The 20,047-nt window shown below is 37.7% G+C and overlaps 3 protein-coding genes across 5 annotated transcripts in view; 2 read left to right on the plus strand and 1 right to left on the minus strand.

Annotated features, from left to right (window-relative positions):
- Nucleotides 1-182: 182 nt before the first annotated feature.
- Nucleotides 183-13,309, plus strand: LOC102227217 (myogenesis-regulating glycosidase-like). The gene is made up of 6 exons (XM_005815910.2): nt 183-258; nt 4,421-4,861; nt 6,030-6,561; nt 7,411-8,215; nt 8,287-8,405; nt 10,399-13,309. The coding sequence occupies exons 2-6, from the start codon at nt 4,584-4,586 to the stop codon at nt 10,741-10,743; spliced, it is 2,079 nt and encodes a 692-aa protein (XP_005815967.1). The 5' UTR covers nt 183-258; nt 4,421-4,583; the 3' UTR covers nt 10,744-13,309.
- A 1,137-nt stretch (nt 13,310-14,446) lies between these two features.
- LOC102226963 (lymphocyte antigen 6G-like) lies at nt 14,447-15,847 on the minus strand. Its single transcript, XM_005815909.3, has 3 exons — nt 15,476-15,847; nt 14,907-15,014; nt 14,447-14,763 (listed from the first exon to the last, which is right to left on the minus strand). Exons 1-3 carry the CDS (start codon nt 15,627-15,629, stop codon nt 14,603-14,605), a joined length of 423 nt encoding a protein of 140 aa, XP_005815966.2. The 5' UTR covers nt 15,630-15,847; the 3' UTR covers nt 14,447-14,602.
- Nucleotides 15,848-16,193: 346 nt separating this feature from the next.
- The window catches only part of LOC111610288 (DNA mismatch repair protein Msh3-like), a 35,465-nt gene continuing 31,611 nt past the window's right edge, over nt 16,194-20,047 (plus strand). For all 3 annotated transcript variants that reach the window (XM_023343391.1, XM_023343390.1, XM_023343392.1), the window contains exons 1-2: nt 16,194-16,446; nt 19,702-19,914. In XM_023343391.1, the coding sequence (XP_023199159.1) occupies nt 16,315-16,446; nt 19,702-19,914 (345 nt within the window). In that variant the 5' untranslated portion in view covers nt 16,194-16,314. The remainder of the gene's footprint in view (nt 16,447-19,701; nt 19,915-20,047) is intronic.

Here is a 20,047-nt window from a genome sequence, read left to right on the forward strand (position 1 = left end):
TTGTAATTTGAGAACACAAAACACTATAAAAAAATTGGATATTTCATTTCAAAAGCCAAAACTGTTTGTATACTACATTTCCCATGAGGCTGTCTTGCGGTGCAACGTGAGTGATTGGTTCATGGATGAATCCCCGCATTGGCTGGGAGGGTTCAAACCACTGCGCACATGCGCAGTACGATCGATACGTTGGTTGACTTCGCGACTTCGTGTATAGGCTACGCCAAGTGACCTCGGCCACTCAACTGCAGAAATAAGGTAAATATGTCCTGTTTATGAAGCTGCTGGGGTCGTTTTAGATATGTTAGGTATATCTCTCTACCTTTATTTGTTGTACTAACGTGTATTTCAACTGTAAAGGTAGCTGGCAGGACAGATTGTATTGGGAAACCTCATATACCGAAAAGAAAAGTGCTACTGTGACACTGACGTCTCGACTGGTTTAGTCTGTTGTGAAAACTTACACTAGACAACAGCTTTGTCTATCAAAGTAGAATTTCATTTTTTTTTAAATTTATAAAAAATTTATATAAATTTATAAACCTGGAGTTACTATGGAGAAAATATAGGTGTACGATTGTGTTTATCATGTAGGAAAGGTTTGAAAACATGCTTTGGTGTTAAAGTGCAATAGTACGCACTTCCAGAGTTACCAACAGAAGCGCATTCTGTCTCAGCTGTAAAATAAAGGAGAGTTTTAGTATGTTACAGGGAGTTGCTAAAGTCCACCTTCCCCTTTAAATTGGTCACATTTGGTTTTGGATTGGATTTAGAATCTGGATTTTGACTTAGACAATGTAATACATGAATATAGACGTAGATTAGACAGATTTTTACTGTCATTCAACTGTACATTTAAAAATGTACAAATTGAAAGAAGCCTTGAATATTGCAAGGCTTCAATAATAATAATAATAATAAATAAATAAATAAGTAATAATCAAAGGATCAATATAAATGTATATAATAAAAGATTGAACTAATGGGAGTTTAGTATCCTTATGGGCCATGACATGAGGGATGAAGCTGTTGTGGAATCTGGTTGTTCTGCATTTGAAGCTGCTGAACCTTTTCCTAGAGGGCAGCAGGGAGAACAAACTATGGTGAGGGTGGAAGGGGTATTTTATAATTTCCCGAGCCCTGGACAGACAGCGATTGTGAGCTGTGTCAGGGATGGAAAGAAGCTCAGTCCCAATGATTTTCTCAGCTGTCCTCACCTACACGGTGCCAGTAAGAGGTATTAAATGCTCCAAACCAGACAGCTGCTGGTATTATACTGCTGGTCAGTATAGTCTCTATTGTCCCTGTGTAGAAAATGGTGAAGATGGGAGAGGGGAGGTTTGCTCTTCTCGTCCAATGTAAAAAGTGCAGAGGTTGGTGAGCTTTCTTCAGCAGACCAGAGATTTAGAGGGACCAGGTCAAAGTGTCAGTAATCTGTATCTCCATGAATTTAATGTCCCTGACCTGTTCCACTGCAGCATCATTGATGATCAGGGGTGTGTGACTTGGCTGCTTTTTTCTGAAATCAGCTTTATGCTTTGGTCTAAACATTGTAGTTCTGGCTGCATGTTAGCGCTTGTTCTCCTGCTGGAAGATGAACCCTTACCCTAGGCCTGTAGCGATAAACGATAAATCAATTAATCGTACGATAAATTAAAACTATCGACGTCATTTCAATTATCGGCATTATCGTCTCTTCCGTCCTTTTTCTCTTTCTGTTGATGACACCGAATGAAAAAAGGCTCAACTCCAGTGCTCTCCACTGACCCTCCTTCCTCATTTCCTTAGCTTAGTGTAAAGCCCAGCGCACACGACACGATCTTAGAGCTGTCGGCCGATTGTCGGCCCATTTTCAAAACCTGAGAGACCACACATTAGCCGACAGAAATCCTAGGTATAACGGTTCGATCGGGTTCGGTCCTGCCGTGTGGTGTCCAACAATGGGCACAAAATAATGGCTACAAGTTCAGTGAACTAATTTTAAAACCAGGTATTAATCAATGCTTTACTACAATCTACCTGCAATGCATGTGGCTCTAGTGTCAGCGTAAAGTCCTGACTGAATGAAAATCATTAGAACCTGTTTACGTCACGTTAACGAAGAACAGCTGAAAAATTACCGGGTTTATCAACTGCGGTAGCAATTTCGCTCCAACTCCTCCTCTTGTCATTTCTATATTCTTTGCATGTTGAATAAACATTAATGTTGTTTCCACATATCATCTCCAATGTCACCTGGACTTCGGTTTGCCCCGTGTCAGCTGTTTGGGATTCCCCGACGTAATTTCCCCTCAGAAAGCGCGGAGGGAATCCGCGCTTTCTGATTGGCTACCTGTCACATTCAACAGGCTGCGTTAAGATCCCAGTCTGGGAAAAAAACCTGATTTGGATCGGAGCGGCAACGACGATCTACCGTAACAAACCACACAATCTTAGAGAGACCAGCGTGCTAAGATTGTCATAAGGGGAAAAATAGGAGCAAAAAATCATGTAGTGTGAACTATTGCATCAGGTAGTCGATGTGCCCATTTTCTCTATTTAAATCTAATGATTACTGAAGGGCAACATAATATACAGACTTCATAATCTGCACTCTTTAGGTTGAATGCAGTATTTATTTCCACTTTGGCTTTATGTTGTTTAGTTGTTATCAAGTACATTTTTTGTTAATGGAGACTGAGAATCCATTTTGTTTTTGGTTGTTTTGTTTATCAGTTCCAGTGTTTAGTGTTCATTTGAAAATAAAGTGTATCTATCTTTGGCAGGAAATCGCATGGATTATTACGTCATTTCCATTACATCAGTGTAAAAGGGTCTTCAAACAATATTATCATTTATCGCAATAATTTTTCGAGACAATTAATCGCTCAGCAAAATTTGCTATCGTGACAGGCCTACCTTACCCCATTCTTAAGTCTTTTGGAGCATGTAAAAGATTCTCTACAAGTATTGTCCTGTCTGTCATCTTCCTATCAACTCTGGCTAGTCACATAGTCCCATCTCAGGAAAACCATCCCCTCAGCATTGTGTAACACTGTGGAAATGGTGTTCATGTTGTTTGTTTTCCATCACACGATGGCCAATCAGCTACAAATTGTGGTGTCACCTTACACATGCTTACCATCCCTACTCTTTTTCAGTGTCTTTCTTCATGCCACTCTTCCATTTAGATACTATTTATATAGCTGTTCTACTAATACTCTCCTATTTGAAATGTGAATCTCTGCAATTCCTCTTCTTCTCATCTTCTCCTTCTCTAAATAATGCTCTCTTTTACTCGCCCGGTTAAAAACAGCTGCAAACTGGCAGTGTTTTGCTATGTTTGCATTGGTATCATATTCTTTCTGTTTTGGATGATGGGAAGAAAGATATTAAGAACTTGGGATGTTGCTTTGTTTCATTTAGTCCTGTCTTAAAACTTATTGCAGCTTTATTACCTATCTGCTAAGGGTGGGCATTTATTGTATTGCTTATCATTTATCATGATGAATTTCTTGTCATGATAAGAAATTCCTATTAATGCTGTTTTGCAACGCAGCTCCATTTGCATTGTGATTAAATTACACACAGGTGAATTCTAATCAATACATTAGCATGCCATTCTATTCAGATTTCTTTTTTTATTGTAGATGTGTTTTACTGTTTCTTTCTGATTCACAGTCATGTAGTACTTTGTGTTGGTCTAAAACTACAATAAAATATATTGAAATTAATGCTGCAAAATGTAGCACAGTTATATGTGCACCAATGCTTTTGGAAGGAAAGAAGGAAGTAAAAGTAGAACTGAACCTCTGTAATTGCAGCTGCAGAGGATGAGAAATTATATCTCAAAAGCCATTATGAAAATAAGTGAGGGAAGTTTGTTCAGAACTCAAAGTAACTTTAGCAAAAAATAAGAAAACAGAGTTGAAACTTAATCATAGTTTGCCTTATTTAAGTGACGTTTTAATGGCCTATCAGACGTGCAGTTTACCAAAAACTACAGGCTGGCTGCTGTGCAGATATTAGAGGGCTACTCATCCTAAATATTATTTACTTTGGCCCCGTGATAAATGAAGCTGTACCTTGCTGACTTGGTGTCTGTGCCGTTCTGACTGATGTAGCTGATTGTTAGGCTTTTATTACTTCTGTTAGCTCTCGTACTTGTGTAACTTTATATGAACACTGAACCTGACTACCTGATGTTTATCAGATTACACCTGCTGCGCACATTATCTGCTGGACGTTAATTAAATATGCTGCTGGACACTTGCAACCAATGTGAGTTACTCAGAGTGGTGAGTAACTCTAGCGCAGCGTCTAGGAACCGGACCAGAAAGCAGCTTCAGACGTTCTGCTGTCATGTTTTATTCTTCCTTTCTCCTTCTGATTGAACATTGAGGCATACCTCAGCTGACGTTTAATATCTCTCACCTTACAGGTTTCAACAAATCAGCCGTTATCCAGATATGAAGACATCAAGAATTTGCAGGTAGACTTCAGCTGCCAGCGAGATCATTTTCAAGAAGCACTGATACCAAGTTAGCAGCTGTCGCACCTCCACCAAACCTGCTTCTCTTCACACCTATATACAAGCTTCCAGCATGTATCAGATTGTCCCAGGAGCTCCCGGAGAGCAGCATGTGATTGACAGAGCCCATGGCTCCCCGCGGAAAAAGAAATTCCAACAGGATAGCCGGCCGATGGTGCTGGCAGGTCTGTTGGGTGGTGCACTGGTTCTGGCCGCTGTCATCGCCTGGTTCTATTATTCATTGTCTCTTCGTAAAGCCCAGCTGCTGAAGACCGAGTCGCTGGACCTGAAAAAAGATGGCTACATTATACGGAACCACGCAGGGGATGCTGTCTTCACCATGGCATTCAGGTAAGTCTGCAGTGGAAAACTGTTTAATTATTCAACAGATTTTCATTTTCATTGGTTCTCTGGTTCATTGGTTCAGTGATGACAGGACTAGTCCAAAAAGATGCTGATGTTGATTGTAAAATTAAACATGGTTTGCAAATGAAATTAATGGAGAATCTTAAATGTGACAGTATAAGAATAGCAGAGTGAGAAGATGGATGAAGAACATTACCTTCTAAGTTTGTTGAATGAAAAATGTGACATCAGCTAAAAAAACAGCAAAGAATGACACACTCAATATAATCAGTAGTTAGGATATGGATATAATACAGTAAAATGCTCATGCTACTGGGTGAAAAGTTCAGTTAGATCTAAAATAGAACATTAACAGGGAATTGTGGTTTCCATATTAATTGCATGTAGGTTTTTGGATAATAACTAAATCAGAGACATTTGCTTAGGAGACTTTCTTCTCCAGTGCTGCCACCTGCTTACCCGGTCATAAAGTCAACAAGTCGTTGCAATCAACTGGCCTTCCTTTATTAAAACCTTTTTCTTTTAGAATAGTAAACAGTGCTCCACAATTTGTTGCATATGGGAGTGCTTAGCTTAAAGATGAGTCGGTATGCTTTTTCTTTTCATAATGTTATTCCTCATGAATGTATATGACTAAACTAAATTAATTGTCTTGGTCTGAATTAGATTCTGTACATAAATTGATAACTGGACCTTGTGAAGTTAAAGTTTAGGCAGATGGACCAGGCAGTCTAAAACAAAAATGAAAAGGGGAGCTGCTATGAAATTTTAGGATTCAGCAATGAACCAAGAATAAATATTGGCAAAAGAACTATGGTTACCTCTTGTAGAGTGACTAGATGTGTTTGCTTCAGCAGAGTTGTTCAATGTTTTTGGTTGCTCGTGCTGAGCGGCTGACAGTCTGCGGTTTGTGAGTTAGAGATGGGAAACCAGATGAGACAGACACATGATTGCCCCCTGAGGGAAGACCGTTTTAGACATGGACCAATATCTGCAGAGGTCATATTAACCGAAATAGCCTATAGCTGGGGCTTTGTAGTCTATCTCCAGGTAGTTTTGATTTCAGCTGCACAGAATATGACTTGCTTAATCTGTACTGTGAATAACTTCCCCTATCGTGTCGTGTGTCCTCTCTGTCCATGCATTGTTCTAGGTCTGGCACTCTAGATCTGGACTCCTGCACAAAGGAGGGACATATTCTCGGCTGTACTCGGTCAGAAACTGGCAAGCTGAACTTTTTCATCCAGACAGTCAGAGAAAAGGACACGGTAATGTGCTATCACATTCGCTGGGAGGAACTGCTGGATGTAAACTCTGTGGAACATGCCATGGCCTACAATGACTCTCACTGGTACGGAGGAGCAGAGATGGCAACGCAGTACTGGCCTATGAGAAACCAAGGGGAAGAGGAACCGTCTCCTTTCATCACCAGCGATGTTTACTCCAATCGAAATGCATTTGGGGGAATCCTCGAGCGTTACTGGCTGTCTTCCAATGCAACCGCAATAAAGATTAATGACTCTGTCCCTTTTCATTTGGGCTGGTCAGAGAAGAATAGGACTCTCAGATTTGTGGCCCGATACAAGGGCTCTCCTTTTAAACCACTGGTGGGACATTCGGGCTTCCCTGAGCTCAGCTACAGGGTCTGTGTGGGGCTGGATGTCACATCACTCCACAAATATATGGTAAGTATGCTTGCATACATGGAGAGAACAGAAAGTTATTTTCTGACAAAACCTTAATTGTACTTATGTATTAGGAAGAGCTTTTAAAGATTATTAGTGGCTTAAAATCTAAAATATTTGCACAAATAATCTCTATAGTTTGTCCTTGATAAATGCTGCTGCTGATGGTGGTGGTGGTGGGCATTTATCATATCATTTATCATGTGATTCTTAAAAATCAAAATTCTTCTGTCATTGTCATGATAAATTCCTATTAGTGATGTTTACCCCCCCCCCCCAAAACTGTCATTATTGTTGGGATAAATAGTTTTACTATTTTCTCCACTGTTTGTTCAATGATAGCATCAATAAATACCAAAACATTTGAAAATACAACTACTGTGTGCAGTTTAGTGATACAAATCACTCTACTACTAGTAACACACTAGTAACTGCATTGATTCCATGCATGAGATATGCATTGATTCCAGAGGTATGCATGGAATCAATGCATATTTCTGGTTGTATGGTCTTCTGGTCCATACAACCAGTCTTCTCTGGTCCATACAACCAGAGAAGTCTATTCACTCCAGGACTCTCAAGGAAATGTTTAAATGGTATGACAAAAGATTTTATTTTTGAAACTTTTCATTTTTAAAACCTTGTTATACTTTGAAGCCATTAATATAATGTATAAATATATACAAAATATAATCAAAAAGCTAGTTTACATTACATGTCCTCTATCAGTATACCAGGTACACAAAATTAGCATTTATTTCAAACTGTTCCTTAATAACAGAAAGAAAAGAGGTTGATATTAAATGTTATTAAACACTTTATGTTCTGTGTGTTGTTTTGTTTTGTCAGGTGCGTCGATACTTCCCAAAGCCCATCAGCGTTCCATCCCATGAAGTGTTCAGAAAGCCGGTGTGGTCCACTAGGGCTTTTTATAAGTCAGCTGTAACTCAGGAGAAGCTGCTGCGCTACGCATCAGACATCATTAAATATGGCTTTAAGTGGTCCCATCTGGAGCTGGATGACCGCTACACCACTGACTATGGAGAGTTTGACTTTGACCCCCAGAAGTTCCCCAATGCCAGCGGTATGTTTGAAAAACTCAGAAAAGACGGGTTTCAGGTGACGCTGTGGACACATCCTTTTATCAACTACGACTCCATAAATTTTGGAGTTGCTCTGGAGAAAGGACTGTTTGTCCGGGAGCCAAGCGGAGATCTGCCCGCCCTGGTCCGATGGTGGAACGGGATTGGAGCCATCTTGGACTTTACAAACCCAGAAGCTTCTAAATGGTTCTTGTCACACTTAAATTCCCTCAAAAGGCACTATAATGTGACGTCGTTCAAGTTTGACGCAGGGGAAACGAGCTACCTCCCTCGTCAGTTTAGCACTCTGGTCCCTCTGTCTGACCCCTCCACCTTCACCCGGCGCTACTCCGAGATGGCCATACCTTTCAGTTCACGTGCCGAGCTCCGTGTGGGTTACCAGAGTCAGAATATCTCCTGTTTCTTCAGGATCATTAACAGAGATTCAGTTTGGGGATATGAGCTTGGCCTCAAGTCCATCATCCCCACTGTTCTGACTATAAGCATTCTGGGATACCAGTTTGTCTTACCAGACATGATAGGAGGAAATGCATACCCCAACCGCACTGCAGGTAGGAAATATCGGAACCTAGATGTTTTAATCTGAATCTTTAAAGGTCTTGATAACTCTGCTGTATTTCAGGTTTGATAAACGAAACACATGCTCTGCCAGACAAAGAGCTGTACATCCGATGGTTGGAGCTGTCCGCTTTTATGCCTGCCATGGAGTTCTCCATACCACCTTGGGCTTATGACGATGAGGTGAGCATGTACAAGACATATCTCACAATTGGAATAAACACTACTGTGTTTTTTCTTCTTCATGATGCTGTTTGTTCACTAATGTTAACCTCTGAGGCCTTCACAGAACAGCTGTTTCAAAAACATTAATTTACACACACAGTGTGCTGCATTTACTAATCAGTTGTGTCTGGAGGCGACTATCTGCTCTGGATTTTATTTTCTTGCATTCGAGTAAAGAGAACTATATAAATGTATGTCACACTTTGCACATTTGTGTTTGTAAAAATTTTTGAAAACCATGTAGAATTTTCCTTTGATTGCACAATTATGCACCACTTTGTGCTGGTCTGTCACATAAAATCCGTGTAAAATGTATTGAAATTTTGGATTGTGACAACATATTAAGAAAATCAAGGACTATAAATACTGATTGGTTTTTATGCTTAAAATACATTAAATACATTTGCCAAATAAAGAAATAGTTAATATATCATTCATATTCAGAGAAGAAATTATTTTCTTTAAGCAGTTTTCAATATTACCACAAGAGGGCGCCAACATGTTTCTTTAAATAGGAGGATTTTTGTCTCAAAACCAAACTGTATATATTGAAACCCACAATGGTTTCAGTATTTTTTCTTTCTGTCTTGCAGGCAATTTGCTATTGTTATAAAGTAAAAAATAGTTGTTAGAATGCTGTGTATCTGAGGTGAATTGTTCAGGGTTTCAATGGGTCTCTTCTCATGTCCAGTGTTGTATAAAGTACTGAAATCTCAGAGTCAAGTAAAAGTACAAGTACCTCTCCAAAATACGACTTTGGTAAAAGTCGAAGTCACTGACTGAAATGTTACTTGAGTAAAAGTCTTAAAGTATCTGAAACTTCTTGTACTTAAGTATGGAAAGTACTGTAAAAATGGATGTACTCAAGTAATGTAATGAAAAGTACAAGTAAAAAGTAAAACAAGGCAAGTTTGAATGACATTTCTTATATTTTGGTAAACTTGTCAAATAAACTTAAAATAATGTACCCAACCAAGTGCAGGCAAAATGAAACCTGCTAATAAATTGTTCCAGTTTTAAAGAGTAGCACATGTTAATGGTTTGTGGTTTTGAACTTGCATGCCTTTCCTATATTCGTTAAATTTAGTCTAAATTGCTATCGCTATGGCTTCTGTCCCCCATTGAACTAGGGTGACCAGACGTCCTCTTTTTCCCGGACATGTCCTACTTTTCAGACCTAAAAAGATGTCCGGGGGGAATTTAAAAATTGTCCGGGATTTTGGTCAATTGCCTCAAAACACATTACATAGCTTACAGTGCATTATAGGGCACGGCGCTGCGTGTCACATAATCCCTGAGCCGCGTCAGTGCGGGCAGCACTATTCTCTGTTCGTCCCTCACTCCCACCCGGTGTAAGGTGTTCTGAATTCTGATTTCCCCAACAATGGGAGAAGCGAAACAGGTGTATCCTATTGGAGGTGATGAACAAGCCCAGGCAAGCAGGCTACGGACTTTGTTCGGTAGCCTGCTTGCTACTTGCTAATCAGTAGGTGGGGTCAAAACACTTTGTTTCTCTCTCTCGCTTTTTTGTAACGAGTAACTAAACCACACATTGAAAATGTATCGGAGTAAAAGTACGCAATTAAGTTCGGAAATATAGTGAAGTAAAAGTGAAAGTCATCAAACATTTTCATACTCGAGGAAAGTATGAAGTACTCCAAACTATACTTAAGTACAGTAGTGAAGTATTTGTACTTTGTTACTATACAACACTGCTCATGTCCTTCATGTCACAACCTGCTGGTTAAAGACCATCTAAGCCAAAGATTAGACTGTAATCCCAAATTGTTGCTTTATTAACCGAAACCCTCCCTTCCTGATCAGATATTAAGCTGGGATGCAACCACCAATGAAATTTCCCACGTTCATGCAAAATATAAATGCATAAGTGCTTGATATTTTGTTGTTTGTGCTCTTTTGTGATGCTAAAACACAATTTATTAATCTCCAGGTGGTTAAGATAGCACGTAAGTTCTCAGAAATCCATGAAACCGAGGTGGCTCCAAGGGTTCTTGAGCTGGCAGGAGAAGTTGTTGGTACTGGAGACCCCATCATAAGGCCTCTGTGGTGGATCGCCAAAGACGACAAAGCAGCCTTTAAGATTGACTCCCAGTTTCTGATTGGGGATGATCTTTTGGTGGCTCCAGTGTTGGAGCCAGGAGAACAAGAGAGGGACATTTACCTCCCAGCAGGCCACTGGAAAAGCAAAAAAGGAACATACAAAGGTCCCATGTACCTCACTGACTACCCTGTGGATCTGGATGAGTTAGCTTACTTTTTATGGGTTGAGACATAAAAAAGTAACTTTCCATAAGGTTGCACTGACAGATGCACTGTATCTTCAGCAAGTAAGCCAGTAAATGACAGAGAATGTTTGCTTTCTACAGGGAAAGTTCACATTTTGGTGGATGCTGAGTCTACGCATCCAAAAAGCTGCTCCTCTTTGCCTAAATAAATAATTTCCCTTTTTGTAGAGATGCACCAATCAGATCTTTACTGACCAACACAGATCTCTGATTTTCTTTGAAGTTACACCTGCTGATTTACGTTTTTTCCCTAAGAACTTTTAACACGTAGAAAAAAAACATGTCATGTTAGAAAACTTAATTCAGGTCCAGAACTCCAATGAATATTCTGTTTAACATTTACCACTTGTTAAAAATGTGTGACCAGTCACACAAAAAAATATTATGTCTAGAATATGTACAAAAAAAGAAGCTAAAACTGTCAAATTTGACCTGAAGAAAATAATTTCAATTTTCTTTCTTGCAACTCCGAGAGTAGGAACTAATTTCTCTGCTCTTGTGGAATATGTATGAGCCTTTAAGCTCATTTCCCTTGCCGTACACAAATACAGCATGTAATTTAATTCACTGACTGTCAACGTCCTGATATTTTGAAGAAAGTAAAATAAAATGCCAGTAAAAAATGACATCCTTTGTCAGGAGAACACTTTGAATCCACATTCTTAATCCCAGTATGCATACACTATTCAAATGTGGCTCTTTAGCTTTTATAGGTTTAATGAATATAAAGAAAATCAGAATCTGCTTTGCAAATTACTGATCAGAACCTATCAAGCCAGATATGGTGATTGATTTGTGCATCTCGTTTTTAGTTTTCTTTACATTTTTATGCCAAACCTCATCCTTGTGTGCCTTCCATCAAGCTAATCCTTGAAAGTGCCATAACTAAAGCCTTCCTTTGTAGTGCAAAAAGCTAATTCTCAATGCCTACGACCATCAGCTTTAGATGACATGCAAATAGGGTCATGGTTGTGTGAGAGTGTTTTTTTTTTACTCTGTGAAATACAGTGTAAACTAAAATACAGGGTAGCTCAGAAACTGTGCCATAAGATAAAGAAAGCATCTGCTCTGGATGCAAATATGGACCCTGACTTGGGCTTTTGGACCACTGGTAAAAGTGCTTGTCTGAATTTGCCAACTTTTCAACTGCCCAAGTTAACACACATAAACTTACATTTTTGATTTCTGCACTTTATTGTAATTTCTTGTCATTTTGTTAAGGATTTTTCCTTAAACAGCTTAAGGAGAAATCCTGTCATTCCAGGTACTTGTAAGCAAACTGCAAATTCCTTACAGGCTGGTGATTCCTGACCTATTGTGCCATTTCATTTTCAAAATTGCACAAGCTAAATTTATTGCTCAGGGTGCCATTAATGTTGAGATGTTCTTTATTTTCAGTAGCAGATTTATTATAAACTATTATTTTTTATGACGCCATATTTTTCCTGTTCTTCACATTTGCCTTGTAGTTTTTCTTTCCTTATCTCTGCTTTGCAAAGTAAGTAGCAAAGTCTTGATACAATTCTGTACACGCTGAAATGCTTGAAGCCACGTTTTTGCAAATGCATGAACTATTATGCATTTACAGTGAATGCTAGCATGAGACAAAAGCACAAAGATGTTTAAATTATCTGGATGTAGCACTCTTAATATATAGATATGTCATGAGGTTTGTCTTCAGACTTGTTTTGCTTTCCAGCAGAGCTAAAAACAGCTGGCAGGAAGTGAAAAGATGACAGCAGAATGTAAAACGTATTTCCTTTGCAGAAATTTTAACCACCCAAAGGCTTTTTAAAGGGAACTCTATTAATAAATCAAAAAAATACGGCTGAGTTATTTCTGACATGTTTATTGAAATTAACCCAGGGACCTCCAGCGTGACACCAGAGATCTTTCAAGGCTTTAAGGGGGATTTTTAAAAATTTTTGTTTTAATGGTAACCTTTTGGCTGCTGCACATAAACACTTGGTATTTAAAGGGCGAGTGCCAAACAATATGAACAATGCATTATTAATGCAGTGCATGTATGTTTGAAGTGTACCAGTGAACTGTGCATTCCTCACAATGATTCTGTATGGATTTCCTAACATTCTGTAGGTTTGAATGAATATGAATATGCTCTGCAACATTGTACCATATTGTAATTATAGTATTCATACGTAATATTTTTAACAAGGTTGTATGTGTAAAAAAATATTTTTAGTTCTCGCACTCCTTATAGTTTGGCTGTAAATCTATGTCAGCAGTTTCTTCTGATTATTGACTTTCTTTATTTCCTCTTCTTTGATTGAATGTACTGCAGGATATGCAAAAACCTGATATGGCATGTGGTTCCAGCACAATCTCACAGTTATCTTCCTCTTTATTCGTCCTTTTTCAGTGTTAAACTCAATCTAATTTTAGGTTTAAGTCATGCGATATGTTAAAACAGTCACATTTAGTCTCCCACTTTTTTATTTTGCTGCTATGTTAAAATATTTTTGGGCACAATCTAACCTTATTGTGTTGATTTTGACTTGATTTGTTTCACTAATAAATATAATACATTTTAACCATTGTTTGTGTCTCTAGTCACTGCTAATGTTACAGAGTTTAAGAGAATATAACCCTACTGTACTTTATCATGTTACACACAGAAAACAATAAATCTGCTGCAGTGAAACAAATATGTTGAAAAAGAAAAATCAAGAGCTACTAATGATTTGGTAAATAATTAAGGATTAGACAATATATCAAGAAATGTTGGTTGGTATCGGAGACTGAAAGAGGAAATGCCTTTCAATATTACAGGTTGTATGTTCCAGTGAGCAAAACGGAAGCTTTTGTAAACAATGGAGTTAAAAAATTAAAATAACAGGTTTTCCTCTTTCCCAGGGAAGTCATTGAGAGTGCAACATCTAACTACCTTATTTCAGTGATAATGGAAAGCAAAACTCTCCTTTAACAGGAAGAAACCTCCAACAGAACCTGGCTGGTTATGAAAAGCCATTTCTCACGAACAACAAGTCTCAACATCTTCTTTCGCGGATTCCTGCTCAGTGAGTGTGTACAGAGGGCATTGCAGTTGAGCACATCATGAATGGTTTCCATATAAATACTCTCCATGCAAGTTTAAGCTCTGAGATATTCTGGTTCTTGCACACCTTCTGGTTATTTAATCTTATTTCTTTGTCACAATTTTATAAGAGGCACAAAGTCAAGGGTGCCTTCTGGTAAAAATATTTCTTTCCTACTTTTGATTATAGCTTCTTTCAAATACATCTATAACAAATACCGTCATAATTTCTTTAACCTTAATTCATAATAATATTTTTTTTGTGTGTGCATGTGTTGATTACTTGGGTAGTAACCACCATGTTATATGAACTTCATGTTGGCACCCAGTAGAAATAAATGTAATGACAAGCAAATTGACATGTTCAGAACTCTAAACTAATCTCTTCACATTACAGGCAAATGCCATGTATAACTCTACAAATTGTTCTTCCTCTTCCATTATGTAATTTTTTTGACATATTGAGAGAGTAGATTTGGAGTCACTGGAACAGCTTGATATTCTTCATTTTACTAATTTTATTATATTGGAAAATATAAGTAGAACACGCTGATCAAGTTATTAATTGTTTTGATATTGAGAAGATCATATAAATAAAACACTTCACTTATAACAATAAAAATATTACAGTACAGCAATTTGAGCAGTTCATTAGTTTATTACTTCATTTCTTACATTTTTATTGTTTCATTTTTAAAAGAGACATATGTGTATTACATGATGAATAAAAATGCTGTTTGTCTGAAGTGACTGCATGTTTGCAGATACCAGAACAGGATCATGATTTCAGAGCCTTAAATAAAGAGCATCATAAGGGCTGAAGACAGGAGCAGCAGGATGACACCGGGGCCAGTTGGTACGGCACCGTTGCACAAGTTCCCTTCACAGCACGATATGGGACCAACGCATGCTGCGTTGTGCTGGCAGCCCTTGGTAATCAGTGCTGTATTCAGTACTGTAAGAGCAAGAAACTTCTTAATAGTATTCATAAATATGCTCTATAATATCCATAAAGTGTTCATACAACAAGTTAACACACATCTTTTTGTAAGTGAGCAGTTCAAGCAGCAGAGCTTCTGACAAATTTTAAAAGCTTACCTTCTACCTTGAGAGAAAAACATCGATCGAATATCTCAGGACAATCTGTAGTGCCTGTGCAGGACTTAGGTTCAGTAGATGCACATGTGTAGCATCTCAATCCAAGTGCTAAATAAAGCAACAAAACAGATGACTATAATCATCAATAACAACAAAAAACAAGGTAAGAACTTGACAAATGTGTGTCTATCATATTAATCTTACAAGCTGCTTAAATGGAAACTTTCAATTAAATAAAAAATAGTGTTAAAGCCTGTGAAGGTGACAACATATGAAAACGGTCTGTACTGTTGATCTCATCGTTAACACAGTTCAGTACATGTTGTACAGAAAGGAGTAAATCAATCCCTTCGATAAAAACAAGACTCAATTTGGTATACAATCTCAAAAATATAAAATCCAGTTCAAATATTTTGTACACGAATAATGAAAGGTTTAAACAAATAGGTGACTTACAGCTTTGAACCTATATTCATAGGAAAAACTCCTAAACTTTAGAAGAAAACCTGAATTAATAGCTAATCTTTGTTTTGTTTTCCCCTTTGTTGTTAAATTCAAGATATTCTTACCAACAGAAAAAGCTAGAAACAGGACAAGAACTCCGTAAAGCTTCATCATGAACGTCAGCTGTGTGAAGGAAGAACGTTTTCTTTCAGCCCTTTTTACTTTCACTTCCTTTTTCATGGAAAAGGAAGGGTACTTGGATGACATCATGGTCCTCATGAAGACCCAACATTTCTGTCGCTTTGACCGGTGTTTATTCAGGATATTGGCATATGTAATTTAGAAAAAGAAATGTAAACATGCCAAAATCATTAAGTGTATTAACAGTTCTCTGAAGTTGTATGTATCTCCTCCTTGGAAAGTTTAAAGCTTCTTAATGGCTCTCAAAAAACATTAATGTCTGATATGGAAAAAAACATACAAGCACCGTCAAGGTTAACAGGCTATTACTGTCTTTAATCTTGACTGCTGAACAGGTCAAGGTAAAAGTTCCGGTGAGACAAACTGACTCTTACAGTTTTTAGAGTCTAAGATTATGTGGGAAAAAGCTTTAATACCAAAAGCCATTTTTATATTTCAAAATAAGTGTGATATGTTCAGCTGAGGTTGCATATTACTTTTAAAAAAATCTAATATTACAACAGATAGTCCATTAAAACTTATTCGGCATATCATTCAAATGTGTCACCTTTTTATAACGGTCAAAACCGGAAATAGTTTCCCACTCCCGTTCTCTTGACAATGGCTCGTTAGCGTCATTTTACGCGTCTGAGTGACGTCAGGTCCTGCGCCACTATGTTTTGAAAAGCTGGTGTAGATTCAGACTACTACCTTGATTATTTTCGTTCTGACCGATTTTTATCCAGGTTTTAATAATATTTCGGGTAGAAAGGGAAATGTGAACATGCCAAAGTCTGCGAAAAAGCCCTGCACTACTCAGACCTCCATCAGCAGGTACTTTGGAGGACTGAGCAGCAGCAGACCTCAGTCTGGGATTAAACCAAATCCTGCAGAGCATCGGCTCTCAAGAGGGAAGGTGAGGTCTGCTACTTAAGTCATTGGATATCCGACATGCCATCTGTGGTTTGCTTAATGCAACTCTCACAGAATTCAGTTTCTCGGAAAGTATAATGTCACATAAAGAACGATTTTGTTATTTCTGTTATTTCATGGGCTTTTTGTGACCCACACAATCATTGACAAAACCTGCAATATATCAGTAGCTCATTAATTCTTCTAGAGCTACAACAGGAAAGATCTTCTGTAACAGTCTGTATTACAGTGATTTTGAAGAACCCTCTGACTGAAGACACCTGAGACAGTCTCATGAAGAAGATGGTCAGGTTTGTCCACAGACATCCTCGGTGATGTCTCACCAGAGTTTTCCTGGAGTGACACAAGCAAAACGTGAACACACAATAACAGAACTTAAAAGAGCACATGGTTTCCTGTGATTCTGGCACAATAATGCTGCGTCAATCTACTTTGAATATTGTTCATGCTGCACACACTGTTTTGTGATGACTTTTTTTGTGTTTGTAGCTACAAAAGGTTTTCTAACATGTCATGTTCTGAACTCTGGATAAATATGAGCTCAGTATTTAGCTTGTTAGACTTCTTCATTGGTAGGGTGACTTTTAGATGTTTATGTCAGAAAAATCAAAAAGTTCAATGAAGTTGTATTTCCTCCTTGGAAAGTTTAAAGTTTCTTACTTTAAACTTCTTACTTTAAGTTTTCCAAGACTTTATAAACTTTCAAAGTTTAAAGTGCCATAATTTGGAAAGTTACACTAAACTACTTAAAATTTGGTACTGTCCATATCAGACAGTAAAAGACATTACTGTCTGATATGGACAAAACATACAAGCATTGTCGAGATAAGCAGGTTAATTATTCCTATACGTGACCTTGACTGCTGTGCAGGTTAATGTTAAGCTCTGCCAGATTAGAATTACACCGGTGAGTCAAACTGACTTTCTTTCTAGTTTTTAGAGTCTAAGATTATGTGGGGAAAAACTTTTAATACCAAAAGCCATTTTTATATTTCAAAATAAAAGTGTAATATGTTCATCTGAGATTACATATTACCTAAACAAAAATCTAATATTACAGCAAATAGTCCACTTAAACTAATGAGTCACCTTTTTTTAACGGCCAGAACCGGAAATTGTTTCCCATTGATGTCCATTTTTGAAAGATGGAGATATTATTGTTGTGACAGGGGAGGAGAATAGAAACATTTTGGTTAAAAATTTTGTTAAAGTTCACAGGTGTAATAATTTAAGTACAGAGGAAAAGTTTGTAAAATCAATGAAATGATCATTTGTTGGAACAAATTGTAAGATCTAATGACTTATTAAATGGCCCCTTTGCTTTATTTGAACTAAATAATGTTCATAGGAAATCAAAAAACTCATCCCCAGATAATATTTCTTATATTATGTTTAATAAGCTTAGTAAGTCATCTAAAAATGTTTTCCTGGAATTGTTTCACAATTTGGAGAGTAGGATGGCGTTTTCTTTATTTGCTGATGATGGAGCAATCTGGAAGAGGGGTAAAATCTTAAATTTTATTGGTAAAAATATACAAGAAGCAATTAATAAAATGGAAGATTGGTCCTTTAACTGGGGATTAAAAATTTTTACAGACAAAACAAATACTATTTTTTTTTTACAAGGGAAGTGTCTGAAAATTTAAAATCGCAAATATCTAATTATGATTTAGAAAGGGTAAAGCCGTTTAAGTTTTTGGGTTTATGGCTGGATGAAAACCTTACTTGGAAAATTCTTATTCAAAAAGTAATGGAAAAGTGTAAAAGAGTTTTAAATGTAATGAGGATTGAAAGCATTGAAAGCAATATACACAAGTTTAGTACGGTCTGTATTTTGGTGTGTCCAAAAAGTTTGGACACACCTTCTCATTGAATTCAATTAGAAAGTGTGTCCAAACTTTTGGTCTGTACTGTATATCGTCATCATCATCAAAATATCAGTGTGCACAATATTCATATGACAGAGGACTGTTTGGAGTGTGGTAATGGTTGGCTAATATATTTTACAAGTTCTGGAAGAGCCAGTTGGACATGCAGCAAAAGTTCAGACCTCTAACTCTTTCAGATGGGGTCAAGTAAAGCCAGGCTTGCGTCATCAAGCAAACAGTGATTGTTAAGTTTATTCTTCACATAAACTCTGAAAAGATCACAAGGACATAAAGACTTGTCTTTAGCAAAAAGAGAGAAGCTTGTCAGACTGTTGTTTGCTGTTTAGGCTAACTCCAACTAGAGCTTGCAAACCTTCAATATTTATTCTCTTCAAAGCACAGGTGTTCAACAGCACAGGCAAGTACAGGAAATGCATTCCATATATGGCAACTGCAAAGACAGGCGTTTTACACAGGATGTCACAGTTCACCTATATATGTAAATGGCTGCGAAAGCGTCTGCACATTGTCTGGAAACTACTTTAACAGGAAAACACTTTTTGCAGACAGAAAAACACAGCAGATATAACAGTAAAAAATGGTAAACAGTATCAACATTTCCATCAATGACATTACTCCAACTCTCTCTGTGCCGACGCCTGATGCAGTAAGAATCCACTCAACAAGCTGAATATGTTACTCATAAGCATATTCTTTACTTTTGGATTAAACCTCACTATAAATATTGTATAGCAAACAATGCTTTGTTATACAAAGATTGAGCACATTACTATAGTCATGATGATTAAATACTTTTTGTCACTTTGATCAACTTTGTTTTCTCTGTGCTTTTTTGATCTGAGGAGATAAATTTTAGAATAATTTGCCACATCCGTTGATAAACTTTTTTAATATTGCTCAGAAGGTACAAATGTTTCTTATTTCACTTCCTGTTTTTGGTTTACTTTGTCCTTATTCCCTTTACCTGCTGTTTATTTTTCCTGTCATGTGTTCTGTCTTGGCATTTCAGGCATACCATATCAAGAAGCTAGTTCCCAACATGTGTCAGAGCAGATTTCCTCCAAAAAAGGATATCTGAAGTTTGTGTCATAATTGACTTGACTTTATTAAATCAAGATTGCATCTTTGTGTTTTTTATGTTATTCATTTATTGGGATATTCCTCAGTGACTGGAACCTGGAACAACAGTTTGAGGGAATCAGTGAATCATTTACCTTTTTTGCCACTCAGTGAAATTTTACAGCTAATCTTTCTTTAATGCATCACTGTTCACAGAGCTTAACCTCAACCTTGAGCACTGCTAATAAACTAAAAATAACCACATTTAAGCATATTTTCTTCCCCTGCAGGGATTTTGCTTGTCTAAGATCACAAAGTCAGGAGGAAGGGAGGGAGGCAAGGTTGCAGAGTCGCCGTCGGATTCCAGCGCCCCCTGCAGACGCTCCAGAAGCACATACACCCCCCTGGAGCAGCAGGTCCTGGAGCTGAAACAGCAACAAAAGGATGTGCTGTTGGCAGTGGAGTGTGGCTACAAATACAGGTTCTTTGGAGAAGACGCAGAGGTAAAAACCCGAACTTGCTTAAGTAATCAGATGTAATCATAGCTCCAGTATATCTGCTACTTTGCAAAAGAAAGTATTCTTTTTGAAATTACACACTCCTCATTTCCTAGGACTGGGGGAGGAGAGAAAACAT

Source organism: Xiphophorus maculatus, chromosome 12, assembly GCF_002775205.1.
Source record: "Xiphophorus maculatus strain JP 163 A chromosome 12, X_maculatus-5.0-male, whole genome shotgun sequence".
Classification (NCBI taxonomy): domain Eukaryota; kingdom Metazoa; phylum Chordata; class Actinopteri; order Cyprinodontiformes; family Poeciliidae; genus Xiphophorus; species Xiphophorus maculatus.

What these genes read in the sequence shown, in the direction of transcription:
- LOC102226963 (XM_005815909.3), bottom strand. Translation starts at nt 15,629, where the DNA reads ATGAGGACCATGATGTCATCCAAGTACCCTTCCTTTTCCATGAAAAAG. An exon ending in GTTTCTAGCTTTTTCTGTTG is followed by an intron (nt 15,015 to 15,475) that starts GTAAGAATATCT and finishes TGCTTTATTTAG; the next exon opens with CACTTGGATTGAGATGCTAC. An exon ending in TTTTTCTCTCAAGGTAGAAG is followed by an intron (nt 14,764 to 14,906) that starts GTAAGCTTTTAA and finishes TTGCTCTTACAG; the next exon opens with TACTGAATACAGCACTGATT.
- LOC102227217 (XM_005815910.2), top strand. Translation starts at nt 4,584, where the DNA reads ATGTATCAGATTGTCCCAGGAGCTCCCGGAGAGCAGCATGTGATTGAC. An exon ending in ATACCCCAACCGCACTGCAG is followed by an intron (nt 8,216 to 8,286) that starts GTAGGAAATATC and finishes GCTGTATTTCAG; the next exon opens with GTTTGATAAACGAAACACAT. An exon ending in CTTGGGCTTATGACGATGAG is followed by an intron (nt 8,406 to 10,398) that starts GTGAGCATGTAC and finishes ATTAATCTCCAG; the next exon opens with GTGGTTAAGATAGCACGTAA.